General features: G+C 40.6%; 1 protein-coding gene across 3 annotated transcripts in view; it reads left to right on the top strand.

Moving 5' to 3' along the window:
- Positions 1–22,619, top strand: part of CNOT2 (CCR4-NOT transcription complex subunit 2) — a 106,331-nt gene that overhangs the window by 47,413 nt on the left and 36,299 nt on the right. For all 3 annotated transcript variants that reach the window (XM_075856949.1, XM_075856948.1, XM_075856947.1), the window contains 5 exons: positions 16,687–16,809; positions 17,784–17,856; positions 17,971–18,118; positions 18,309–18,491; positions 19,457–19,536. In XM_075856949.1, the coding sequence (XP_075713064.1) occupies positions 16,699–16,809; positions 17,784–17,856; positions 17,971–18,118; positions 18,309–18,491; positions 19,457–19,536 (595 nt within the window). In that variant the 5' untranslated portion in view covers positions 16,687–16,698. The remainder of the gene's footprint in view (positions 1–16,686; positions 16,810–17,783; positions 17,857–17,970; positions 18,119–18,308; positions 18,492–19,456; positions 19,537–22,619) is intronic.

A 22,619-nucleotide genomic window follows, 5' to 3' on the forward strand; every position in this document is an offset into this window, starting at 1 on the left:
GCCGATGTGGCCGACACGATGCAGGACCTGTGAGTGACGTCACAGATCTGCACTGTCAGAAGCTGGGCGTTCTGAAGAGAAGAGGATGTTACTTCTCTTCAGAGCGCCCAGCTAGTGAAAGTATTAAAAACGCCCCGATGTACGCACATAATACACGCCCACTTGGACTTTTACTTTTAAACACACCCACTTGGACTTTTGCAAGCCTCATTTGCATAATTACAAAAATGGTCATAACTTGGCCAAAAATGCTCGTTTTTTAAAAATAAAAACGTTACTGTAATCTACATTGCAGCGCCTATCTGCTGCAATAGCAGATAGGGGTTGCAAAATCTGGTGACAGAGCCTCTTTAAGTTAGAGCTGTTTTGAAGTTTTGTTTTTCTGCTGTTGCAGGGATTCCTCATAGCACTTGTTTCCCAGTGCTGGAGTAAACGCTAGTTCCGGCGTATGACGTCATAGTTTCTGGTCGACTTTTCTCAGAAAGCTGAGTGACTGGTGTTCGGGCTCATAGGCTTTCTATTGAGTCCGTACATCAATTGCTCGGCTTTCCCAGAAAGGCCGATCGGAAACTAAGCGGCAATGCTCATCTGAGCGCGTCTGCCGCTTCGTTTTAGCGATCGGTGTGGGTGTCCGTGCCCCACCGATCAAAACTTATGATGTCACTATTAAATGTCAGAAGTGTTTTGAAAGTTTAATTACCCTTTAACCTCTTAATGAGGAAGCCTATTTTGGGCCTTAAGGTTCAGAGCCCATTTTCAAATCTAACGTGTCCCTTTATGTGGTAATAACTCTGGAATGCTTATACCTATCCAAGTGTTTCTAAGATTCTTTTCCCGTGACATATTGGAGCAAATAGCAAATAGCAAAATTTAGAGAAAATTTGGAAAAAATAGCATTTTTCTGAATTTAAATGTATTTGCTTGTAAGACAGATGGATATACCACACAAAATAGTTACTATTTCACATATCCCATGTGTCTACTATATGTTGGCATAGTTTTTTGAACATTCTTTTATTTTTCTAGGACGTTACACAGCTTAGAACATAAGCATCAATTCCTCATATTTAAAAAAAATTTTGAAAGCCTTTTTTGTAGGTACCTGTTCAGTTCTCAAGTGGCTTTGAGGGGCCTATATATTAGAAACCCCCATAAGTCACCCCATTTTATAAACTAGACCCCTCAAAGTATTCAAAACAGCATTTAGAAAGTTTCTTAACCCCTTAGGCGTTTTGCAAGAATTTATAGCAAAGTAGAGGTTACATTTACTAATTTAATTTTTCTTATTTTTTGCATAAAATCCTTTTCATTCCATTTTTTTTCAGTAAAACACAAGGATTTACCAGAGAAACGCATCTTTATATATATATATATATATTGCCCAGATTCTGCAGTTTTAGAAATATCCCACATGTGGGCCTAGCGTGCTAATGGACTGAAACACAGGCCTCAAGCAAAGGAGCACCTAGTGGATTTTGAGGCCTCCTTTTTAGATTATATTTTTGTCACCATGTCCGGTTTGAAGAGGTTGTGTGGTGCCAAAACAGTGGAAAGCCCCCAAAAGTGACCCCATTTGGCAAACTACACACCTCAAGGAATTTATCGAGTGAGCATTTAGACCATACGGTTTTGTTTTTTTGCTGCATTTTATGGAATTGAGCTGTGAAATGGAAAAGCACATATTTTTACGATAAAAGGTACAGATTTTTAATTTTTACAAGGAATACAGAAGAAAAAACACCCCAACATTTGAAAAGCAATTTCTCCTGATTACGGCAATACTCCATATGTGGTCATAAAATGCTGGTTGGACAAACGACAGGGCTCAGAAAGGCAGGAGCGCTATTTGGCATATAGAATTTGCTGGATTGGTTTCTAGGCACCATGGCGCATTTGCAGAGCTCCTGAGGTACCAGTACAGGGGAAACCCCTTAAAAGTGACCCCATTTTGGAAACTAGACCCCTTGAAGAATTCATTGTAGTTTTCATGGGGTGCATGCGACCTTTTGATGAGCATTTATTCTATTTTACAAGAGGTGTGGTGACTAAAAAACTGAATTTCTACTATGGTTTTGTACTCGCAGGAAAAAAGCGACATGCCCTATCTTCGGGCGTTTGTCTCTGACCTCCCATTGACATCAATGGGAGGCAGAGAAAGCGTATTTCGCAGCGTTTTTTCCCCGCGGCGATAATCTGCGTGCAGGCAGAGTAAAATCTGCCTCAAAATCCCAAACGGAACTGCAAAAAACTTTGTGTGAACCCAGCCTTAGAGTCATAACTTTTTTTTATTCTTCCATCAAGAAAGCCGTGCTTGTTTTTTTCATAACGAACTGTTGTTTCGATGAGTACCGTTTTTGGGTACATGTAACTTTTTGATCTCTTTTTATTACATTTTTTTGGAAGGTGAATTGACAAAAAATGTGATTCTGGTATGGTTTATTATTTTCTTTTACAGCGTTCACTGTGCGGGATAAATAACGAAATACTTTTGTAGCCAGGTTGTTACGGACGCGGCGATTACAATTGTGTATAGTTTATTTATTTTATTTATATTTTGAATAAAAAAGGACTGCTAAGGGAAAAAAGGGATTTTTACTTTTATTACATTAAAAGTTACATTTTTTTTTATTTTTATACAACTTTTTTTCCCCCTGGGGGACTTGATCCAGCAATCTTAGGTTGCTAGTACAATACAGGAATATATATTTGTGGTATTGTATATCGTCTACCACCTAGACAATGTTGGCTTAGCAAGTATTCTCCGTAAATTATAACAAATAAACAAGATTGATCCGGAGTATATTTATAAAAAATAACTTTTACTTAAATTTCTTTAAAACATAAGCATTTTTGCGACATGTGCGCATAAATTCAATTCATTCGTCACAGTTGTATGCAATTTTTCATGTATTTTTTCAGTATGCATATACAACAATATTGAAGACAGCAAAAATAGTCCACCTTTTGGGGTTTCCTAATCCATATAGTTTCAATAATTTGTTAATTTCAGAGGTTCTCTCATAAGCACTTAGATGCTCTGTTTGTCATATAGGATATACAGGAGACATAAGATTTTTTCGGGCAGTTGCCCTCCTACCCCTTTATTTGTGGGATGATGGTGTTCCTTTCAGGAGTTGTCTGTAAAATCCTGGATTTAGTTGGACCTCTGAAGTAAGGTAATTTTTCTCCCAATTTCTCTCCCAACGCGTTTCCTCTGACCCATTGATTCATCAGGGGAGATAGGTCATGAATGCTGCTTCGTCCTATTCCTTGGGAAGCTGCATGAAAATTAGATGTAGCTGTCTTGTAAAAAATGTAGTTTGCTGTCAGCAAAACATGCTTGCAGTGGCAAGAGAATGGCCTCTCGGTTTGGAGGCAGAGTATTGGCGTCTGGTCCTGACGCCTGCTGTCACAATACAGGTCCTTCTCAATGAATTAGAATATTATCAAAAAGTAAATTTATTTCAGTAATGCAATTCAAAAAGTGAAACTCATATACCGTATTTTTCGGACTATAAGGCATCATTTACACGAGCGTAATATATGCGCGTGCTTTTCACGCGTGTCGTACGCACCTATATTACTCTATGGGGCAGTGCAAACAGTGTGAATTTTGCGCAGCGCGAGTGCGTTGCGTAAAACTCACGACGTCCTTTCTTTGTGCGCTGTTCGCGCATCACTCACTTATTGAAGTCAATGGGTGCGTGAAAACCACGCAGGTCGCACAAAAGCACTTCCGTGCGAACTGCGTGATTCGCGCAACAGCTGTCAAACTGATTGTAAACCGAAAAGCACCACGTGCTTTTCTGTTTACAAACATCCAAACGGAGTGTCATAATGATGGCGGCTGCGCGAAAAGCACGCAGCCGCGCATCATACACTGATGACACACGCAGCTTTTAAGTGCCTTTTGCGCATGTAAAACGGCGCGTTTTTTGCGTGCGCAAAACGCACACGCTTGTGTAAATCGGGCCTAAGACGCAGTTTTTAGCAAGAATATATATTGCTAAAAAGTCCCTGCCTCTTATAGTCCACAGTCAAGGGACCCGTCGCCGGGCGCCATGACTGCTTCATTACTTATCACATCATGGAGCGGGGGGGATGATGTATGGAGCGGGCTCACGCTCTGAGCCCACTCCATACACTGCAGGTGTCCGCTTCTGACACGCTGCTATAACGGCCAGGAACAGCAATTTCGTTGCTCCTGGCAGTTTAAAGGGTTTGTGCCATAAAACACATGTATCCCCTATCCACAGGATAGGGGATACATGTGTGATCAATAAGGAGAACGGGGACCGAAAGTTACCAAGAGAGCTGCATGATAAGCTGAGACTTCTGTGTCCGGCAGCTTCATAGAGATCCATGGGATTCTTCTGCGCATGCGTGAGCGGCTCTCCATTGATATCTATGGAGCTGCGGAACAGGACCCGGAAGTCACAGCTTATCATGCAGCGCTCTGGGTGACTTTCGCTCCCCTGTTCTCCTTAGTGCTGGGGGTCCCAGCGGTCGGACCCCCAGCGATCTCACATGTAGCCCCTAACCTGTGGATAGGGGATAAATGTGTTTTATGGCAAACCCCTTTAACTAGTTAAATGGCGTGGTCAATAGCGACCGTGGCATTTTATAGGGGTTTTTCTATGAAGGACATTTATGACATATCCACAGGATATGTCATAAATGTCAGGTAAATGCAGGTCCCACCTCTGGGACCCGCACCTATCTGTAGAACGGGGCCCCCTAAACCCCGTTCTAGCTTTCTGTGCTCTCCCGGCCACTTAATTACATGTGGAGTTACTAAAACAGCGTAGCTCGCATGCTATGCTGCTTCTGTAACTGCCATTCACTACTATGGGAGTTAGGGAAACAGCGTAGTTACGCTGTTTCAGTAACTCCACATGTAATGAAGTGGCCGCTGGTTCAAGTCCCCTAGGACTAATAAAATGTGTAAAAAAAAAACCAAAAAAAAACGTTAGATAAATTTTTAGGAGTGTAAAAAAAAATTTTTTCCCATTTTTTCCCCAAGCACAATGTAAAAAAGAAAATTTCTTTCTGCAACAAAATAAGCCTTTACACCGCTCAATCAATAAAAAAAATATAAAAAAAAGTTTTGGCGCTCAGAATGTGGTGAAACAGAATAAATTATTTTCTAACAAATAATTTTTTTACTATTTTCTGTTGTCTAAAACCTGGGTGCGTCTTATAGTCTGAAAAATACGGTATTATATAGATTAATTACACGCAGAGTGATCTATTTCCAGCATTTTTTTTTATTTTAATGATGATTATGGCGAACAGTTAATGAAAACCCAAAATTTTGTCTCTCAGAAAATTAAATTATTATATAAGCCCAATTTCAATAATGGTTTTTAAAACCGAAATGTTGGCCTACTGAAAAGTATGTACAGTATCTGCACTCAATACTCGGTCGGGCTCCTTTTGCATGAATTACGGCGTGGCATGGTGGCGATCAGCCTGTGGCACTGCTGAGGTGTTATGGAGGCCCAGGTTGCTTTGATAGCGGCCTTCAGCTCACCTGCATTGTTGGGTCTGGTGTTTCTCATCTTTCTCTTCACAATACCCTAGAGATTCTCTATGGGGTTTAGATCAGGCGAGTTTGCTGGCCAATTAAGCACAGTGATACTGTGGTTATTATACCAGGCATTGGTACTTTTGGCAGTGTGGGCAGGTGCCAAGTCCTGCTGGAAAATGAAATCAGCATCTCCATAAAGCTTGTCAGCAGAGGGAAGCATGAAGAGCTCTAAAATGTCCTGGTAGACGGCTGCGTTGACTCTGGACTTGATATAAGCTGGTTAGTGTGACACCATGAGTCTACAATCTTGAGCTTTTACCCAATATTCTAATTTTCTGAGAGACTAAATTTCGGCTTTTCATTAACTGTTCGCCATAATCTTCAACATTAACAGAAAAAAATAAATGCTGGAAATAGTTCACTCTGTGTATAATGAATCTATATAATATGAGTTTCAGTTTTTGAATTGAATTACTGAAATAAATTAACTTTTTCATGATATTCTTATTCATTGAGAAGGACCTCTACACTGCAATACTAATGTATTGCAGCATATTGTTATTTTTACAGGCTTCTGTAACAGCGCGATCGCTTTTCCTGTCCGTTAGTCCCGGGTGTCAGCTATAATACACAGCTGACACTTGCAGTGTATGGCGCGTGCTCAGCGTGTGAGCCCGCTTCATGCATCACCCCCCGCACCACGACATGCTATTAAGTCGTGGTTTGCAAAGGGGTTAATGCGCAGCGGATGATGAAAATTAAAATTTTCCACTGATAGGCCATTTTAGTACACAATATGTTGTGCCCAGTTTGTGCCACTGAAGACAAATACCTCAAAATGTTAATCGGATTCTCCCCAGTATTGCGATGCCATAGCTGTGGACGTAAACTGCTGTTTGGGCACGCTGTAGGGCTCAGAAGAGAGGGAGCGCTGTTTGGCTTTTGGGGCGCAGAATTTGCTTGGTAGAAGTTCTGTTTGGGGATTCACTGGCTTTTCAGTTTATAATGTTAGCGCTTATGTAAGCTGTGCGGAGCACCTCAGGGCAAAATATGAGGGTATAATAATGCAGTAAATAAATCCGCAAATGTGGGGCTGGTGTCGCACTGATAAATGGTGCTCAATCTTATCCGCTATTGGAACGCTCTGCGCATTTTGCGACGCCATATTCTGAGACCCAGAACTCTTTGTTTTTTCTCCACTGGAGCTGTGTGGGGGCTTACTTGTTAAGGGACAATCTGTAGTTTTCATTGGTAGCATTTTGGGGTACTTGCGTTTTTTTTTTGTTTTTTATCACTTTTTTTTATTCCATTTTTTGGCAAGCAAGGTGACCAAAAACCATCAATTCTGACAATGTTTTTTTGTTTCGGCATTCACCCTTGGCTATAAATGCCAATTTTACCTTATTCTGTGGCTCGATACGATTACGACGATACCATATGTATATAGTTTTTTATGTTTTGTAGTGTTTGTGCAATAAAATCACTTGTTTTAATAACAAAAAAATTGTTTTCGCTATATTCTGAGAGCCGTAACTTTTTTTTATTTTTCAGTCAATAAAGCTGTGTCAGGGCTTGTTTTTTGCAGGACGGGTTGTAGTTTTTATTGGTACTATTTGCGGGTACAGGTGACTTTTTGATCACTTTTTATTCTATATTCTTGGAGGGGTGGTAACAAAAATTTTTTGATTCTGGAATTGTGTTTTTTACTTTTTTTTTTTTTTTTGCTGTGTTCACCGTGCGGGACTAGTAATTTTATAGTTTGGGTCCTTACAAACGCGATGATACCAAATTTGCGTACTTTTTCTTTTTAATGTTTTATTTTTTTCCTATAATAAAAGACTACTTATAGGAAAAAAAAGCATCTTTTGTTTTTTAACTTATAACTTTTATTTTTAGACTTTTTTATAAAACCTTTTTATTAACTTTTTTTAATCTTCGTTTTTTTGTCCCAATAGGGGACTTGAGGACTTACAGCTCTGATTGCTAGAATACATTACGCTACCTAGGCTAGGCAGTGTAATGTATTCTAACTGTTAGTTTGAAACTGACAGTGACGTGTTAGGAAGCCTATGAGCACCAGCCAGAGGCTTCTGTACATGGCAGAGAAGGAGGCCATCGTCTGGCCTCCAGTTGCCATGCCAACCATCGGTAGCCGCCGAAATCACATTGCGGGGCTGCCGATGTGCTACAAACCCCCTAGATGCGGCGATCACAATCGATCACCGCATCTAAGGGGTTAATTGTCGACAGCGGCGATGTGCCGTTGATCGGCAACAGGGAGAGCGGGGCAGACACCCTGCACAGTTAACTGCCGCTGCGGTGTAACGCCGAGTGGCGGTTAACTGTTAAAGTACAGACGTAACTGCACGTCAAGTTGTATGAAGGGGTTAATTGTTGAAGTGAACATATTGGGCCTCGTTTATCAAAACAGTGAGAAAAACTGCCCTGGTTTCCCACAGCAAGAAATTGTAGTACAGCTTAAAGAGACTCTGTCACCACATTATAAGTGCCCTATCTCCTACACAATGTGATTGACGCTGTAATGTAGAGAAGTGTCTTTTATTTTGAAAAACAATAATTTTTGAGCAAGTTAAGAGCAATTTTAGATTTATGCTAATTAGTTTAATAGACCACATGGCGTTTTTTAACGTTTGAACTAGTGGGCGTTGTAAAGAGAAGTGTATGACGCTGACCAATCAGCGTCATACACTTCTCTCTATTCATGTACTCCGCATGAGTGTGCTGTCACATATACCCACATTAACCTTACTGAAGTGTCTTGAGAGTGAATAGACATTGCCTCCAGCCAGGACGCGATGTCTATTCACACTCCCGACACTTCGGTAAAGTTTCTGTGAGATCATGCTATGCCGTGTGAGTAAGTCCCACACAAACTTGACTGAAGTGTCGGGAGTGTGAATAGACATCACGTCCTGGCTGGAGGCAATATCTTTTCACTCTGAGTGGATATGGTGTATGGTAATACTTAAAGTAGCACTCCCAAGCTTTTTTTTTTTTTCCCCTTCCCTGCTAAGGCTGCCTGTTATCTTACCCTAAGTACTGTAACGTTGCAGCCTTTTGTTTGGTATCCCTAGCAATAGAAACGCTTCTTACTGTTCTGCCGCCATCATCTTTATCTGTTATTTTCTCCTTCCCTCTGGCCAGATATGGCTGCTGCGGAGTGAAACTTGTGTCTCCATGCAAGTCTTTCCTTCCTACAACTCCCATAACGTCTCAGAAGAGAGACAGCTAGAGGCGTGTCTAGTCAAGTTCCTCCTCCTGTTCTTCCAGGACTGTAACTTCAACACCTACATGACAGTGAAGCCCATCAACCCCTGCCAAGAAATAAGTGCCCCGTGTAGATAGAACCCATCCCATATGTGGTTAGTGTTATATCCCCCCCCCCACCCACGCTGTGATAGCGCTCCCCTTCCTCCTGCAGTTACCTCCATTAGGGCTCCCTATGGGAGCAGAATTCCCCGCCAGAGCATAGCCGACGCCCTGGCCAGGGATTTTGCTCCTGGAGGAGACCCTGCCGTCATTAACAACGTTCTGGCTGGAGATTCAACTCGCATAGGAAGCTTTAATGGCCGTAACTGCAGGTGTGTGTATGTGTCGATCTACAGGGTTGGGTCTGTGGCGCTATCTACATGGGCACTGGGAGCGGGCTCTGAGCGACGTCATACTGTAGTTCAGATCTGCCAGACGTTTTCTCAAACAGTCTTCCGATCCGGCCATTAATGCAAGAACAGTTTAAGGAGTCTGATTTGGTCACGTGGTGCTGGACACTGAACGATACGGCGGCAATTACACAATGAAAGAGGATGAAGGTAAAAATTATAAAAAGGGTGACCAATGTATGCATTGTACTATCTAATAATAGAACAAAAAAAATTTAATCTATCTCTGACAAACACTAGTAAATAAGGATTAATTTCCTTTTCTTAATTAAAGGGTATCTAAAGGGAATGTGTTGCAAATTCGTTTTTATATATATTTCTACTCAAAAAAAATACAAATATCTTTTTTTTTTTTCTTCCACAAAGTGGGAAGTATTAAAAATGAAATAATAATTTGACATGTTTTCCTACGTTGGCCATCAGATGGAGCACTTCCCAGACTTACAGCAAGGTGAATCAGGCAAAGCAACCTGACTCACAGCTGCTGTAAATGTGGGAGGGAGACTCACCCCCTTCCCTATTTTTGGCTACAAGTCAGGAAGACATGTCTTCAAATTTGCAAGCAGTGCCCAGGTCCCATTTTGGGAGTGATTTTACAAATAAAAGCTGGCAGCAGCTACAGTACAGACCAAAAGGTTAAGAATTATGAAGTCAAGAGGGAAGACCCTGTGGTGAATGACTTTTCAGTTGACCGGTTCACACCACGTGTATTTGACGTGTTTTTTTTGTGCATTTTATGCACCAAAACAACGTCAACATTTTTGGTTAAGCTTCCCATTTACATCAATGGGAAAGGGCACCGTTCGTACGTACAACACACTTTTTTATGCAAGCGTTTTTAAAAAGTGTTGCGTCAATTCTTTGGCACGTGAAATGCGCTAAATGTTCCCATAGTCAACGGGAGTCCTGATTATGCGCAAAAAAACGCGTCAAAAACGCCTGTTTAAAAAGCACTTCACTAGAAACGCTAGTGTATTTGACACGTTTCCACGTAGTCTTTTTTTATTTTTTTTTATTTTTTTTAGCGCCATGTTAACATGCCCTAAGGGAATTATTTTTAATTGACGTCTAGTTTATATTGCATCGCAGGGGTGAAGACAGAAAGATGCTGTAGGTGAGTATAAGATTTTTTATTTTTCATAGAACTAACTTAATCTTTTTATGTTTTGCAGTTGCCGCTGGACCTATTGGACTACGTCGGAGATTCAGTGGACTACTTCGATCTACGTTTTTTTTTTTTAAATAAAATGGTTAACAAGAGTTTTGTGGGGGGGGGGTTCTTATTTCAATAAAAAAAAATTATCTTATGCCTGTGTTTTTGTTTTCATACTCTATTAGCGCCTTAGTAACGGCAGTTGTCAGACAGCGTCCATTACTAAGGCGGGGCTTAGTGTTAGCCAGTAAACAGGCTAGCATTAACCCCCCTTTTATTACCCCGGTACCCACCACCACCAGGGGTATCGGGAAGAGGCGGGTACAATCCAGTACCCGACCATCTGCTGGAGTGATGGCCGGGCACCAGGGTGGCCGCAGGCTCGTACTATGAGGCTGGGAAGAGCCAAAAACGGTGGCCCCTCCCACCCTTGTAATGCTAGGCTGCTGCTGCCGCCTTATTGGATCTGGCTGGTCATGAAAATAAGGGGGACCCCACTTCAATTTTGTCATTTATTTATTTCTCAAAAAAACAGCCATGGGGTCCCACCCTTTTTTCATTATCAGCCAGATATACGATAAAGCAGCCGCAGCATAGCATTACCAGGGTGGGAACGGCCACGGTTTTTTGCCCTTTCCAGCTTCAATACCAGCCTGTGGCCGACCATCACTCCAGATGGTCGGCTACTGGATTGTACCCGGCTCTTCCCGAGGCACTTGGTGGCGGTGGATACCTGGGATAATAATGGGGGGGGGGGAGGGGTGTTAGTGCTAGCCTTTTTACTGGCTCACTCTAAGCCCCGCAATAGTAATGGACACTGTCAAACAGACAACTGCCCTTTATGAGGCTCAAAGAAAGTATTAAAATAAAGGCATAAGTTTTTTTTATTGAATAGGTACTCCCCCACACAACCCACGTTAACCATTTTATTAAAAGAAAACAAAAACAACATAGATCATCGCAGTAGTCCACCGAATCGACAACGTAATCCAGTGGAACCTGCAAAACAAAATAAAGTTAGCAATATGAAAAATAGAAAATCTTATACTTACCTACAGCAGACGTTTGTCTTCTCCCATGCACCGCAAAAGAAACGAGACGGGAATGAACTGTAGTTTCTATTGTGGCGCATGGGACCTAGAGATCCACCAGAAATATTACGTTATTAAAGATGCTCTGTCACCACATTATAAGTGGCCTATCTTCCAATGTGATTGGCGCTGTAATGTACATAACAGCAGTGTTTTTTTTATTTAGAAAAACGATCAATTTTGACGGAGTTATGACCTCTTTTAGATTTATGCTAATGACTTTCTTAATGCCCAACTATGTGTTTTTACTTTTTGACCAAGTGGGCATTGTGGAGAGATGTGTATGACGCTGACCACTTCTCTCCATTCATTCAGCACATCGTGATCTTTCTAGATCATGATGTGCTGTCACATACTCAGACATTAACGTTACTGAAGTGTCTTGAGCTTGCTGTGCTGTAAATTCCACACAAACGTTACCGAAGTGTCGGGATCGTGAATAGACCTCTATTAACGCTCAAGACATTTCAGTAACGTTAATATGTGAGTATGTGACTGCACATCATGATCTACCAAGATCACGATGTGCTGAGTAAATGAATGGAGAGACGTGTAAGACGCTGATTGGTCACTGATTGGTCAGCGTCATACACTTCTCTCCACAACGCCCTCTTAGTCAAAAAGTAAAAACACACCCAGTTGGGCATTAAGACGCACGCGCAGACGCTCTGCGCACACACACACACACACACACGCTCTGTAAATCCCCCCCCCCCACACACACACAGCGCCACCCCCACCTCTGCTCGCACCCCTTCCCGCACACACACTCCACCCCCATATGCGCTATTATCTGTAGCTGCCATTTTGCATCTGTGTATGTGTCGAGACACTTACACAGATGCACTAAAATATGGCAGCCCCCATAAAAACAAGGGTCAATAAAAATAATTCTGTGAAAAATACATTAAATATAATATTTAATTAAATAAACATAAAATAATGCAAGGAAATGTTCTGACATTTTTCCTTTCAAAAACTTCTGACTTGTAGTGACATTTCAGAAATTTTGATGGGTCGGGGTCTGTGCACGGAGACTGGGTGAGCGCTAGCCGCTTCATTATCGATCGGCTTTTCTCGGAAAGCTGAGCAATTGGTGTACGGGCTCAATAGAAAGTCTATATGGATTGATGGTAGTATGTTTAGGGCAATGCAAATCTCATTGATTACATTTTTTGGGGTTTTAAAAATTCCTAGAATTAGAGCAGAAGTTTCTGTATGCTGAAGCAGCGAAGGGAGGTTTCAGTGCCATGCTTTTCTCTATGATTTCCAGTTGGCGGGTTTTAAAGAGAATATTTTTTCTAGTCACAGATCACAGGGGGTTGATTCTCAGAATCCATTGCAAACAAAATTTGCAGCGTTGGAAGCTGGTCAGTTGGCCGGTAGGTACTTCTCCGGAGTCACTTTTGCAAAGAATATGGGATAAGGTTTGACACATATCTGATGTGAAGGGATCGGCAGAAATCACCCTATTATTGTTGAATCCACTCCTCTTGCACATATGTAAGATTAAAGATTACACTTTTTGGGAAAAACTTGGGCTTATCTTGGTGGCCCAATTTAAACAAAATGGGAAATTAAAGACATTTGAAGCACTACAGAAGGAATTTGTGTCGTCCGTATGGATTTTTTAGGTACATGCAGCTGAAACATGCTGTAGATTCTGCTAGACTTAAAAAGCACTTCATTATAGAACCTTTTGAATTGAATGGTTTATTGGAAACACAAAACACTAAGGTATTAACTTATAAAAGAATTATTGAGTGTTCGTTCTGGTTATGTCCCTTTCTCAAACAATATTGGCAATTTGTGATTAGTAAGTTGAGGAAAATGTCTACATTTTATCTTCCTTTTGGCCCAAGGGAATGCATTCTGGGGAATAGAACCAGGCTCGAGTATATATTCACAAAAATATTTTAATTGATAAACTTCTATTTTTAAGTAGAAATTGGAAAAAGACACAAACCACAGAGTGATGAATTGATTTTTTTTTTCTATGGATACAATTTCCAGAAAAATTTATATTCACGCAACAAGAAAATTTGGGAACCATGTCTTGTCTTAAGGACAGACTCATCAGAACAATAGACTAAATAATTTAATGTATAATGAGCTCCATTTTTATTTTATTTTTCCCCTCTTTCTTTCTCTTACTTCAGGGGGCTATTTAATTTCTGTTTATATCTGTAATATTGAATTATTTTTTTATATCTCTACAGGTTAGTTTCCATTTCTTCCTATATTATTATTTTCCGCAGTAAAGTGTTTTTTTGTTGTTTTTTTAAAGCTATGTAGTCTACTCAAAAGGAATGTATCACCTGTATTTTTTTTTTCCTACTTGAAACCAATTATTAAAACCCTTTTCTTTTTCTAATGTTTTTTTTTTTTCGGTAGACTTTTTATTTTTATTTTCTGTACATGATTATGGGGGCAGTTATCTTGCCTGAGCTGCTGTTAACAGCATTTAGGGGCCGAACACACTGCAGGGAGCCGGCCTCCTAACATCATAGTTATCTATGACGCTAGGTGTCACTGCCTCGCTGCAGGATTACTGGCCCGTACTGTAATCATGTTTTCTTTATGGGACAGTTGTCCCGCAGCGAGGCAGTGACACCTAGCGTCATCGATAACTGATGCTAGGAGCCCGGCTCCCTGCAGTGTATTCGGTCTTGGAAATGCGGCCGACATACGGACTGTATATCATGGACTGAACATGCTCGTGTGAATCCGGCCTTAGGGTATGTTCACACGGCTTATTTTCGGCCGTTTTTCGGGCCGTAAACGGCCAAAAAATCAGAGGCAGAACGCCTCCAAACATCTGCCCATTGTTTTCAATGGGAAACCGGCGTTCTATTCCGATGGCCAGTTTTTTTTACGCGGCCGTGTTTTTTTTTTTTTTTAAACGGCCGCGGAAAAGAAATGCCTGTCACTTCAACCGTTTTTGGAGCCGTTTTTCATACTCTATAGAAAACAGCTAAAAAAAAGGACGTAAAAAAAGCTGCGAAAATCGCTTAAAAAAACGTCTGAAAATCAGGAGCTGGTTTCCCTTGAAAACAGCTCCGTTTTTTCAGATGTTTTTGACTCCGCGTGTGAACATACCCTTCGAGAGAGGCTTTACAGCAGCCACATGGACCGTAGGAACCTGTGAACAGGAGGGGACCAGTGACTTCTATGGGAGAGTTTTCGAGGCATGTTCTGTAACCTGTGCAGGAAGGGGAGCTGTAATCATTACCTGTTGTCAATGTTGGATCCTGTGTCCTCTAAATATAGAGGTGTCACATTCTTTGCCTGTGATGATATTGAGTTGACTGCTGGGAAGTGATCTCTGCCGAACAGGAAGGGTCTGTCTATTTTGAGACTCGGTGGACAGAGTGAAAACTGCAAGATTTTCTGGTTATTTTTTCTTTATATAGATAATGACTTAGAAAATGTAAAAACATCACCAACAATTCTTAAAAAATATTGCTTAAATCATGTTTTTATGTTAGAACAGAAGTCCTTTTCTGATGACACATTCCTTTTAACAATTATAGCATTTCCTTCAAGCGCATGTTTTATCTGATTGATTTACCCTCACAATGAAATATACAGTGTCAATTAAGGTTTTGTTGGTACGTGCACTTGATGTGGGCACAGCCACACCTAAGGATGAGCCTCCGTGTCTGGTTAAACATTGACGATTAAACATAGGCCATCAATGTTTTACCTCGGAAAACCCATTTAAGAACTTCATTTTTTATGTGAAGAAGTGTTTGAAGCCCCTGAATGTGTGATCCAATCGATTGTGTTAGCAGACTATGTTTGAATACCTGTCTGCAGAATGTGTCTGAATATCTGTCTGCAGAATGTTTAGGATTATGGCATGACCACAATAAATTCATATAACGGCTGCCATGAAGCAATGCAGTACAGTGCACTTAACTGCCAGAATAGCTGCCGGTACATGTCTAGTGTTTGGCTGGGTCAGGGGACAACACGTGGTATATATGATCTGCCATTTTGTTATATGGATGAACAGTTTTAAAAAATATATATATTTTTTTTTTGTTTAATTATTACAATTTTTCTTTTGCTTTGAAGCATTTGAGAGTAATGATATTGGCCAAATTGTCACTCATTCCTATTTAGGCCCTATTCACACGACGGGGATTCCCGGCCGTCACATGGCCGCAGTAGGAACGATAGACTCCAAATGGGGCTGTTCACACGGAGCATGCCCTATTTTCGCCGTTTTCCCAGCCACACGGCTCCCATAGAAGTCTATGGGGCCCTGTAAAGCACGGCTGTCACTCGGATGTGATCAGAGTGACAGCCGTGCTTTCTGCCGATCGTTCGCTCTCCTTCTCACAGTGCGAAGTGCATGTAAGGAGGAGGGTATTCTTTTGCTCCCTCCAGGAGAAGTCCCTAACTTCACTGTCTATATATAGACAGTCACATCAGGGACTTCTTCTGGCACGGTCCTCAACTCCTGAAACGGAATCCCTGGCGCTGTGGCCGTTGTTTCCGCTGCAGGAGAAGTACCTGACTTCACTCTCCATATATGGACACAGTGACGTCAGGGACTTTTGAAGCGGAATCCCTGGCGCTGTGGCCGGTGATTCCAATCCAGGAGAAGTCCCTGACTTCACTCTCCATATTTCGACATTGAAGTCAGACTTCTCCTGGAACAGTCCCCTACAGTGGCGCTATCTACAGGAAGCTAGGGTGGTGCCATCTATGGGGGGTGCTACCTACAAGGGGGGGCTGTGTGGCATGATCTACAGAGGGAAGTGTGTGGCAAAAAAATTAGAAATGAAATTCATCCGTTTTTAAAAGGGATGTAAAATCGGCTGTTAAAAATGGAAACACGGCCCGGAACGGATGCAATACGCCAAGAACAACTGACCAAAACGGTCGTTTTTATCGGCCGACACTCGGACCACGTCGTGTGAATAGAGCCTTAGCTTTTGAGTATTCTGGATGTTGACTTATTATAGGGCCACTAAAACAAAATTCTAAAGGTTATGACAAAAATGTAGGATAAACTTGTGTATTTTGTGTCCCTTTCAGACTCCATTCACAGTATTGGGTATCTTTTAAGGCAAGAGGGGGAAAAAACACCCACACACTTTCCCAACCCCATCTATTGTTAGTGTAGGCAACTTAACCATAAGTTTTTTTCTTTTACAGGGAGGTCATATGTTCATCATACCTTATTTATTTATTTTTTTTCAATATTGCCTTGTTTTTCAGGTGACATACAGCATGTTTGGTGCTTCAAGAAAGAAGTTTGTAGAAGGGGTCGAAAGTGACTACCATGATGAAAATATGTATTATAGCCAGTCCTCGATGTTTCCGCATCGGTCGGAGAAAGACGTAAGTCACAAACTTTTTTTTTTTTGCATTAATTTTCACAGTTCTTACTTTTATCCTTTAATCACAGCCTAAAAGCTTACTTTGGAGTGATGGTACAACACATGGCCTTATTCTACCTCTAGGCTTTTGTACTTGAGCTGGAGGAAGTTTTGCCATTCAGTGAAGCCTTTAGGAGCTGACATTTATATTTTTGATCGTCTTTTATAATGTCTGACAAGTTTAAAAGAAACTGTAATGAGAAAAAGATCATAGAAAAGATGAAACTGATGAATAGAGGCTTTATTGTAAGGTTATTAAAGTTATACATATAGTCCTTAACAATTGCCAGATCTATGGCTCTAAACTTCAAATGTATGTATAAATTATATTTTATGCCATGTCACATTTATTACAAAGACAGAAGTGTATCAGAAATAACTCCATAAAATGTAATTAATCACACTTTAGCACTTTTACATCAGCGTGATTGGTGCAACTTTCAAAATACTTTTTGTTAACAATTATTTTAACTTTTTGAGATACAGCTGCTATTGTATCCTGTATACAGAGAAGAAGTATCTAGCGCTGAAACATGTATCTGTCAGGTCCCCGGGACTGACGGGTTCAGTGTCAGAAGGGTCCTGCGTGTCTAACACGCAGGATCGAGCTGTTAACCGATAACTTCTAAGTTCATAACTTAGATGTGATCGATTACAGGTGGAGGACCCGCTTTCATGTCTCAGCGCACGATACAGCTGCATACAGAATACAAAGCAGCTGTATCTCAAAAAGTAAAAATTATTTAAAAAAAAAAAAGTACTTTGAGAGTTGCACCAATCACACTGATAGACATTTTTATAAAAAAAAAAAAAAAAAAGATAATTTCAGAGGTGTACATAGTCTTTAAGGCCCAGTTAATCTGATGCCAAAATGAGGGTTCACAATTGTAATGAAAGATTTCACTAATTTGCCTAATGTTTTTTTATTTTTTTCAGATGCTGGCATCTCCATCACCATCTGCATCGGGTCAGCTGTCCCAATTTGGGGCTAGTTTATACGGGCAACAAAGTAAGTTTGTTTACTTTTAAAGTACCGATTTTGAAGCGGTTAAATGAGGACAGTAATCAGTTGTGATGTACATACTTGCTTTTTTGTACTTATATGTAGCATTATTTTCTGTAGGTGCACTAGGCCTTCCAATGAGGGGGATGAGCAACAATACTCCTCAGTTAAACCGCAGCTTATCACAAGGCACTCAATTACCAAACCATGTAACGCCGACAACAGGGGTACCAACAATGTCACTTCATACGCCACCATCGCCAAGCAGGTAATTGGAAAACATATTTTCATTCTTGTATAGTTTTTAACTTTTTAGCATTGTTTAACTTTACGTTGACCGTAAATCTGTGATCACAAATTGGCTGTTAAGATTTTAGTAAACATCTTAGTTTTGTCATGTGTATGATTTTACGTATCATGGCTTTTGTCCGGTTAATGCCCTTAATTGTGTGTATCAGGGGTATCTTGCCGATGAATCCCAGGAATATGATGAACCACTCCCAGGTTGGGCAGAGCATTGGAATTCCCAGCAGGACAAATAACATGAGCAGTTCAGGTTTAGGCAGTCCAAACAGAAGCTCGCCTAGCATAATATGTATGCCAAAGCAACCATCATCCCGGCAACCTTTTACTGTGAACAGGTAAGTAGCTTTCCTTACTTTCTATAGTGCATATATAAGGAAGGCCTAGTTTTGTATGCCAACAGTTGTAGGTCCTAGAGCTGGTAGGCTCACCTATCAAATATTTATCACCTAACCTGTGGATATGCCATAAATATTTTTAGATGGGTAAACCCTTTTAACCTTTTTCTTACTTTGGTTTTGTATTCTAGCCTGTAGTCTTTAAGGTTGGAGTACTGGCTGAGCAATATTCCAGTCTGAAGAAGCACAGTAGTGTGCACTGTATTATGGCCCACTCTAGTGAGAGACCTGGCATTGTGATGAAAGATTAAAAGTGGAGGAAAATGTTTAGCGAATAAAAAGTCGCTTGCCATTTGACTATTAAAACTGGTGCAAATGAAAAATGGAGTAGTTACTACATCTTAGGGTATGTTCACACGCAGAGTCAAAAACGTCTCAAAATATGGAGCTGTTTTCAAGGGAAAACAGCTCCTTATTTTTCAGACGTTTTTGTGCCACTCGCAATTTTCACTGCGTTTTTTACGGCCGTTTTTGGAGCTTTTTTCGATAGTCAATGAAAAACGTCCCAAGAAGTGACCTGTACTTCTTATTTGCGGCCATTTTTTCACGCGTAAAAAACGCTCCGTCGGAACAGAACGTTTGGACGCGTTCTGCTTCCGATTTTTTTGTGCCGTTTATGGCCCGTAAATAGGCCGTGTGAACATACCCTTATTTTCCAAAGGGCCTCTGTCAAAATCTGGTTGCCATGGGCAACTTCTCCACTTTTACTTTGCACCAATATTAATACATTTCCTAATGGTTTTTGTTTTGGGGGGGGGGGGGTAGGGGGTGTATTTGCTTCAAGAAACGAGTGTATTTGCGTAGATCTGACTCCCTTTGTCTTGCTCCACATCTTAGCCACTTTCTGCATTAGTGTTTAATAACAATATGTTTTTTAAACTGATGTGTTTTCTTTCATCATACAGCATGTCTGGGTTTGGTATGAACAGAAATCAGGCATTTGGTTTGAACAATTCATTATCGAGTAATATTTTTAATGGGACAGGTGAGAACCATTTTCTCTTTATGACATTCCATAGCCGTTGTAAATATCATCCCGTATGTATTATTTATATCCCAGGTTTGATATTTGAGTAATGAGTTTGACCAATTATGTCATTATAATCCTAAATCGCCAAAAGATGGAAAATTAAAAAATCGGTCAATAATATTTCTACATAAATAACATAACTAATTCTGTCCCAATATCCCAAAGCTATTCCAATTTGGGTATTTATATACATATATATATATATATATATATATATATATATATATATATATACATATATTATTAGTTCTTAATGAATTAGAATATCATCAAAAAGTTAATTTATTTCAGTAATTCAATTCAAAAAGTGAGACTCATATATTCTATAGATTGATTACACACAGAGTGATCGTTTCCAGCATCTTTTTTTTTTTTTTTTTTTTTTTTTTTTCTTTTAATGTTGATGATTATGGCTAACCGTTAATGAAAAGCCAAAAATATAGTCTCCGAAAATTAGAATATTGGGTAAAAGTTGAAGATTGTAGACTCATGGTGTCACACTCTAATCAGCTAATAAACACAAAACACCTGCAAAGGTTTCCTAAGTCTTTAACTACTTAATGACCGCCCACCGTCTTTTGACAGCAGGCAGTGCAGGTCCTTAGTCTACAGCAACGTCTTTTGGCGTCGCTGTAGAAGAGGCTGACGAGTGCTCCTGTGAGCGCTCATCCTCTAAGAAAGAGCTGTAACTTACATCTCCTGATCTTAGAGCAGCCTGCTAAATACAGCTGGAATCGGAAAACATTCAGACCCCAGCTGCTTAACCCTTTGCTGCAGTCCGTGACCGCCGGAAAGATCAAAGGGAACTCCCTGCTTTGGTCTCGTCATCGGAAACCCGGTGACGTGATCAAACACCGGGGAATCATAGTGACACAGTATGATGTATTTGCATACAGGAGTATGCTAATACATTACAAGTAAAAAATAAAGTTAGAAATAAAGTTATCCCTTAATGGGATTAAAAAATAAAATAACAAAAAATAAAATTTAAAAAAAACCTCATTATTTTGCATAAAATATACTTTATTGCCCCTACACTAAATAAAAACTGAAAACTTACACATATGAGGTATCTAAACGACCATAATAACCTGAAGAATTAATCTAATAGGTTATTTAGCGTGAAACATGAATGAGATAAAAAATAAACAAGAAAAATGATGCAGAGAATCGCTTTTTCTTCACGCCGTAAAAAAAAAAATAAAAAAAATTCTACCTCCTAAACTATGAAAAAAAATAATAGAAATTCCTCCCGCATAAAACAAGGCCTCATACGGCCACGTCAATGAAAAAATAAAAAAGTTATGGCTGCTGAAATGCAGAAAGGTAAAAACTGAAAAATTGAGCTGGTCATTAAGACCTTTTCAGGCCCGGTCATTAAGGGGTTAAATGGTCCAACAGTCTGGTTCAGTAGGCTACACAATCATGGGGAAGACTGCTGACTTGACCGTTGTCCAGAAGACAGTCATTGACACCTTCCACAAGGAGGGTAAGCCACAAAAGGACATTGCTAAAGAAGCTGGCTGTTCTCAGTGCTGTATCCAAAAATATCAATGGAAAGTTGAGAGGAAGGAAAAAGTGTGGTAGAAATAGTGCACAAGCAACAGGGATAACCGCAGCCTTGAAAGTATTGTCAAGAAAAGGCCATTAAAGGGAACCTGTCACCAGCATTTCACCTATTGAGCTTTACTAATCCCTCACTGGCCGCTGCTATCAAAAGTTCATTGCCGTTATCCCCTCTCCTAAACTCCTCCTCGGACTGTAAATAACGGTCTGCAAACATTTTGCGCCTTTTATCGTAATAATCCGGTGCCCCTTTGTGTGCACACCCCAGAAGAGAACCTCAATGCATAAGCGCAGGATTTTGTGTGCTGGGGGAAGGCGAGGAGCTGTCAATCAAAAGTAAGGAGGCGGAGTAAACTCTGAAAGACTTGAGGAATGAAGATTTGACTTTTCAAACGAAGATTTGACTCTTATGCTCATTATCATACGGTGGGGGAACACAAAAAACTGAATACTAAAGCTACAGAGCCGACTAAGAAGACAATTATAGGTTATATAGAAATTATTTTTCACCCACTACCATCTGGTATTGCTGGTTTAATAGGTGAAATGCTGGTGACAGGTTCCGTATCTGGGGGAGATTCACAAGGAGTGGACTGCGGCTGGAGTCAGTGCTTCAAGAGCCACCACACACAGACGTATCCAGGACATGGGCTACAACTGTCGCATTCTTTGAGACAATGTCGGAAGCGTCTTACCTGGGCTGAGGAGAACAAGGACTGGTCTGTTGCTCAGTGGTCCAAAGTCCTGTTTTCAGATGAAAGTAAATTTTGCATTTCATTTGGAAATGAAGGTCCCCTAGTCCGGAGGAAGAGTGGAGAGGCATCAATCCAAGTTGCTTGCGGTCCAGTGTGAAGTTTCCACAGTCAGTGATGGTTTAGGGAGCCATGCCATCTGCTGGTGTTGGTCCACTGTGTTATATCAAGTCCAGAGTCAGCGCAGCCGTCTACCAGGAAATTTTAGAGCACTTCATGCTTCACTCTGCTGACAAGCTTTATGGAGATGCTGATTTCATTTTCCAGCAGGACTTGGCATCTGCCCACACTGTGAAAAGTACCAATGCCTGTTATAATAACCACAGTGTCACCGTGCCTGATTGGCCAGCAAACTCGCCTGACCTAAACCCCATAGAGAATCTATGGGGTATTGTCAAGAGGAAGATGAGACACCAGACCGAACAATGCAGACGAGCTGAAGGCCGCTATCAAAGCAACCTGGGCTTCCATAACACCTCAGCAGTGCCACAGGCTGATCGCCTCCATGCCACGCCGCATTGATGCAGTAATTCATGCAAAAGGAGCCCTGACCAAGTATTGAGGGCATATACTCTACATACTTTTCAGTAGGCCAACATTTTTGAAATTGGGCTTATTTAATATTCTAATTTTCTGAGACTAAATTTTGGTTTCTCATTAACAGTTAGCCATAATCGTCAACATTAAAAGAAAAAAAAATATGCTGGAAATAGATTCTGT

This window comes from Rhinoderma darwinii, chromosome 3 (genome assembly GCF_050947455.1).
Source record: "Rhinoderma darwinii isolate aRhiDar2 chromosome 3, aRhiDar2.hap1, whole genome shotgun sequence".
NCBI classification, from domain to species: domain Eukaryota; kingdom Metazoa; phylum Chordata; class Amphibia; order Anura; family Rhinodermatidae; genus Rhinoderma; species Rhinoderma darwinii.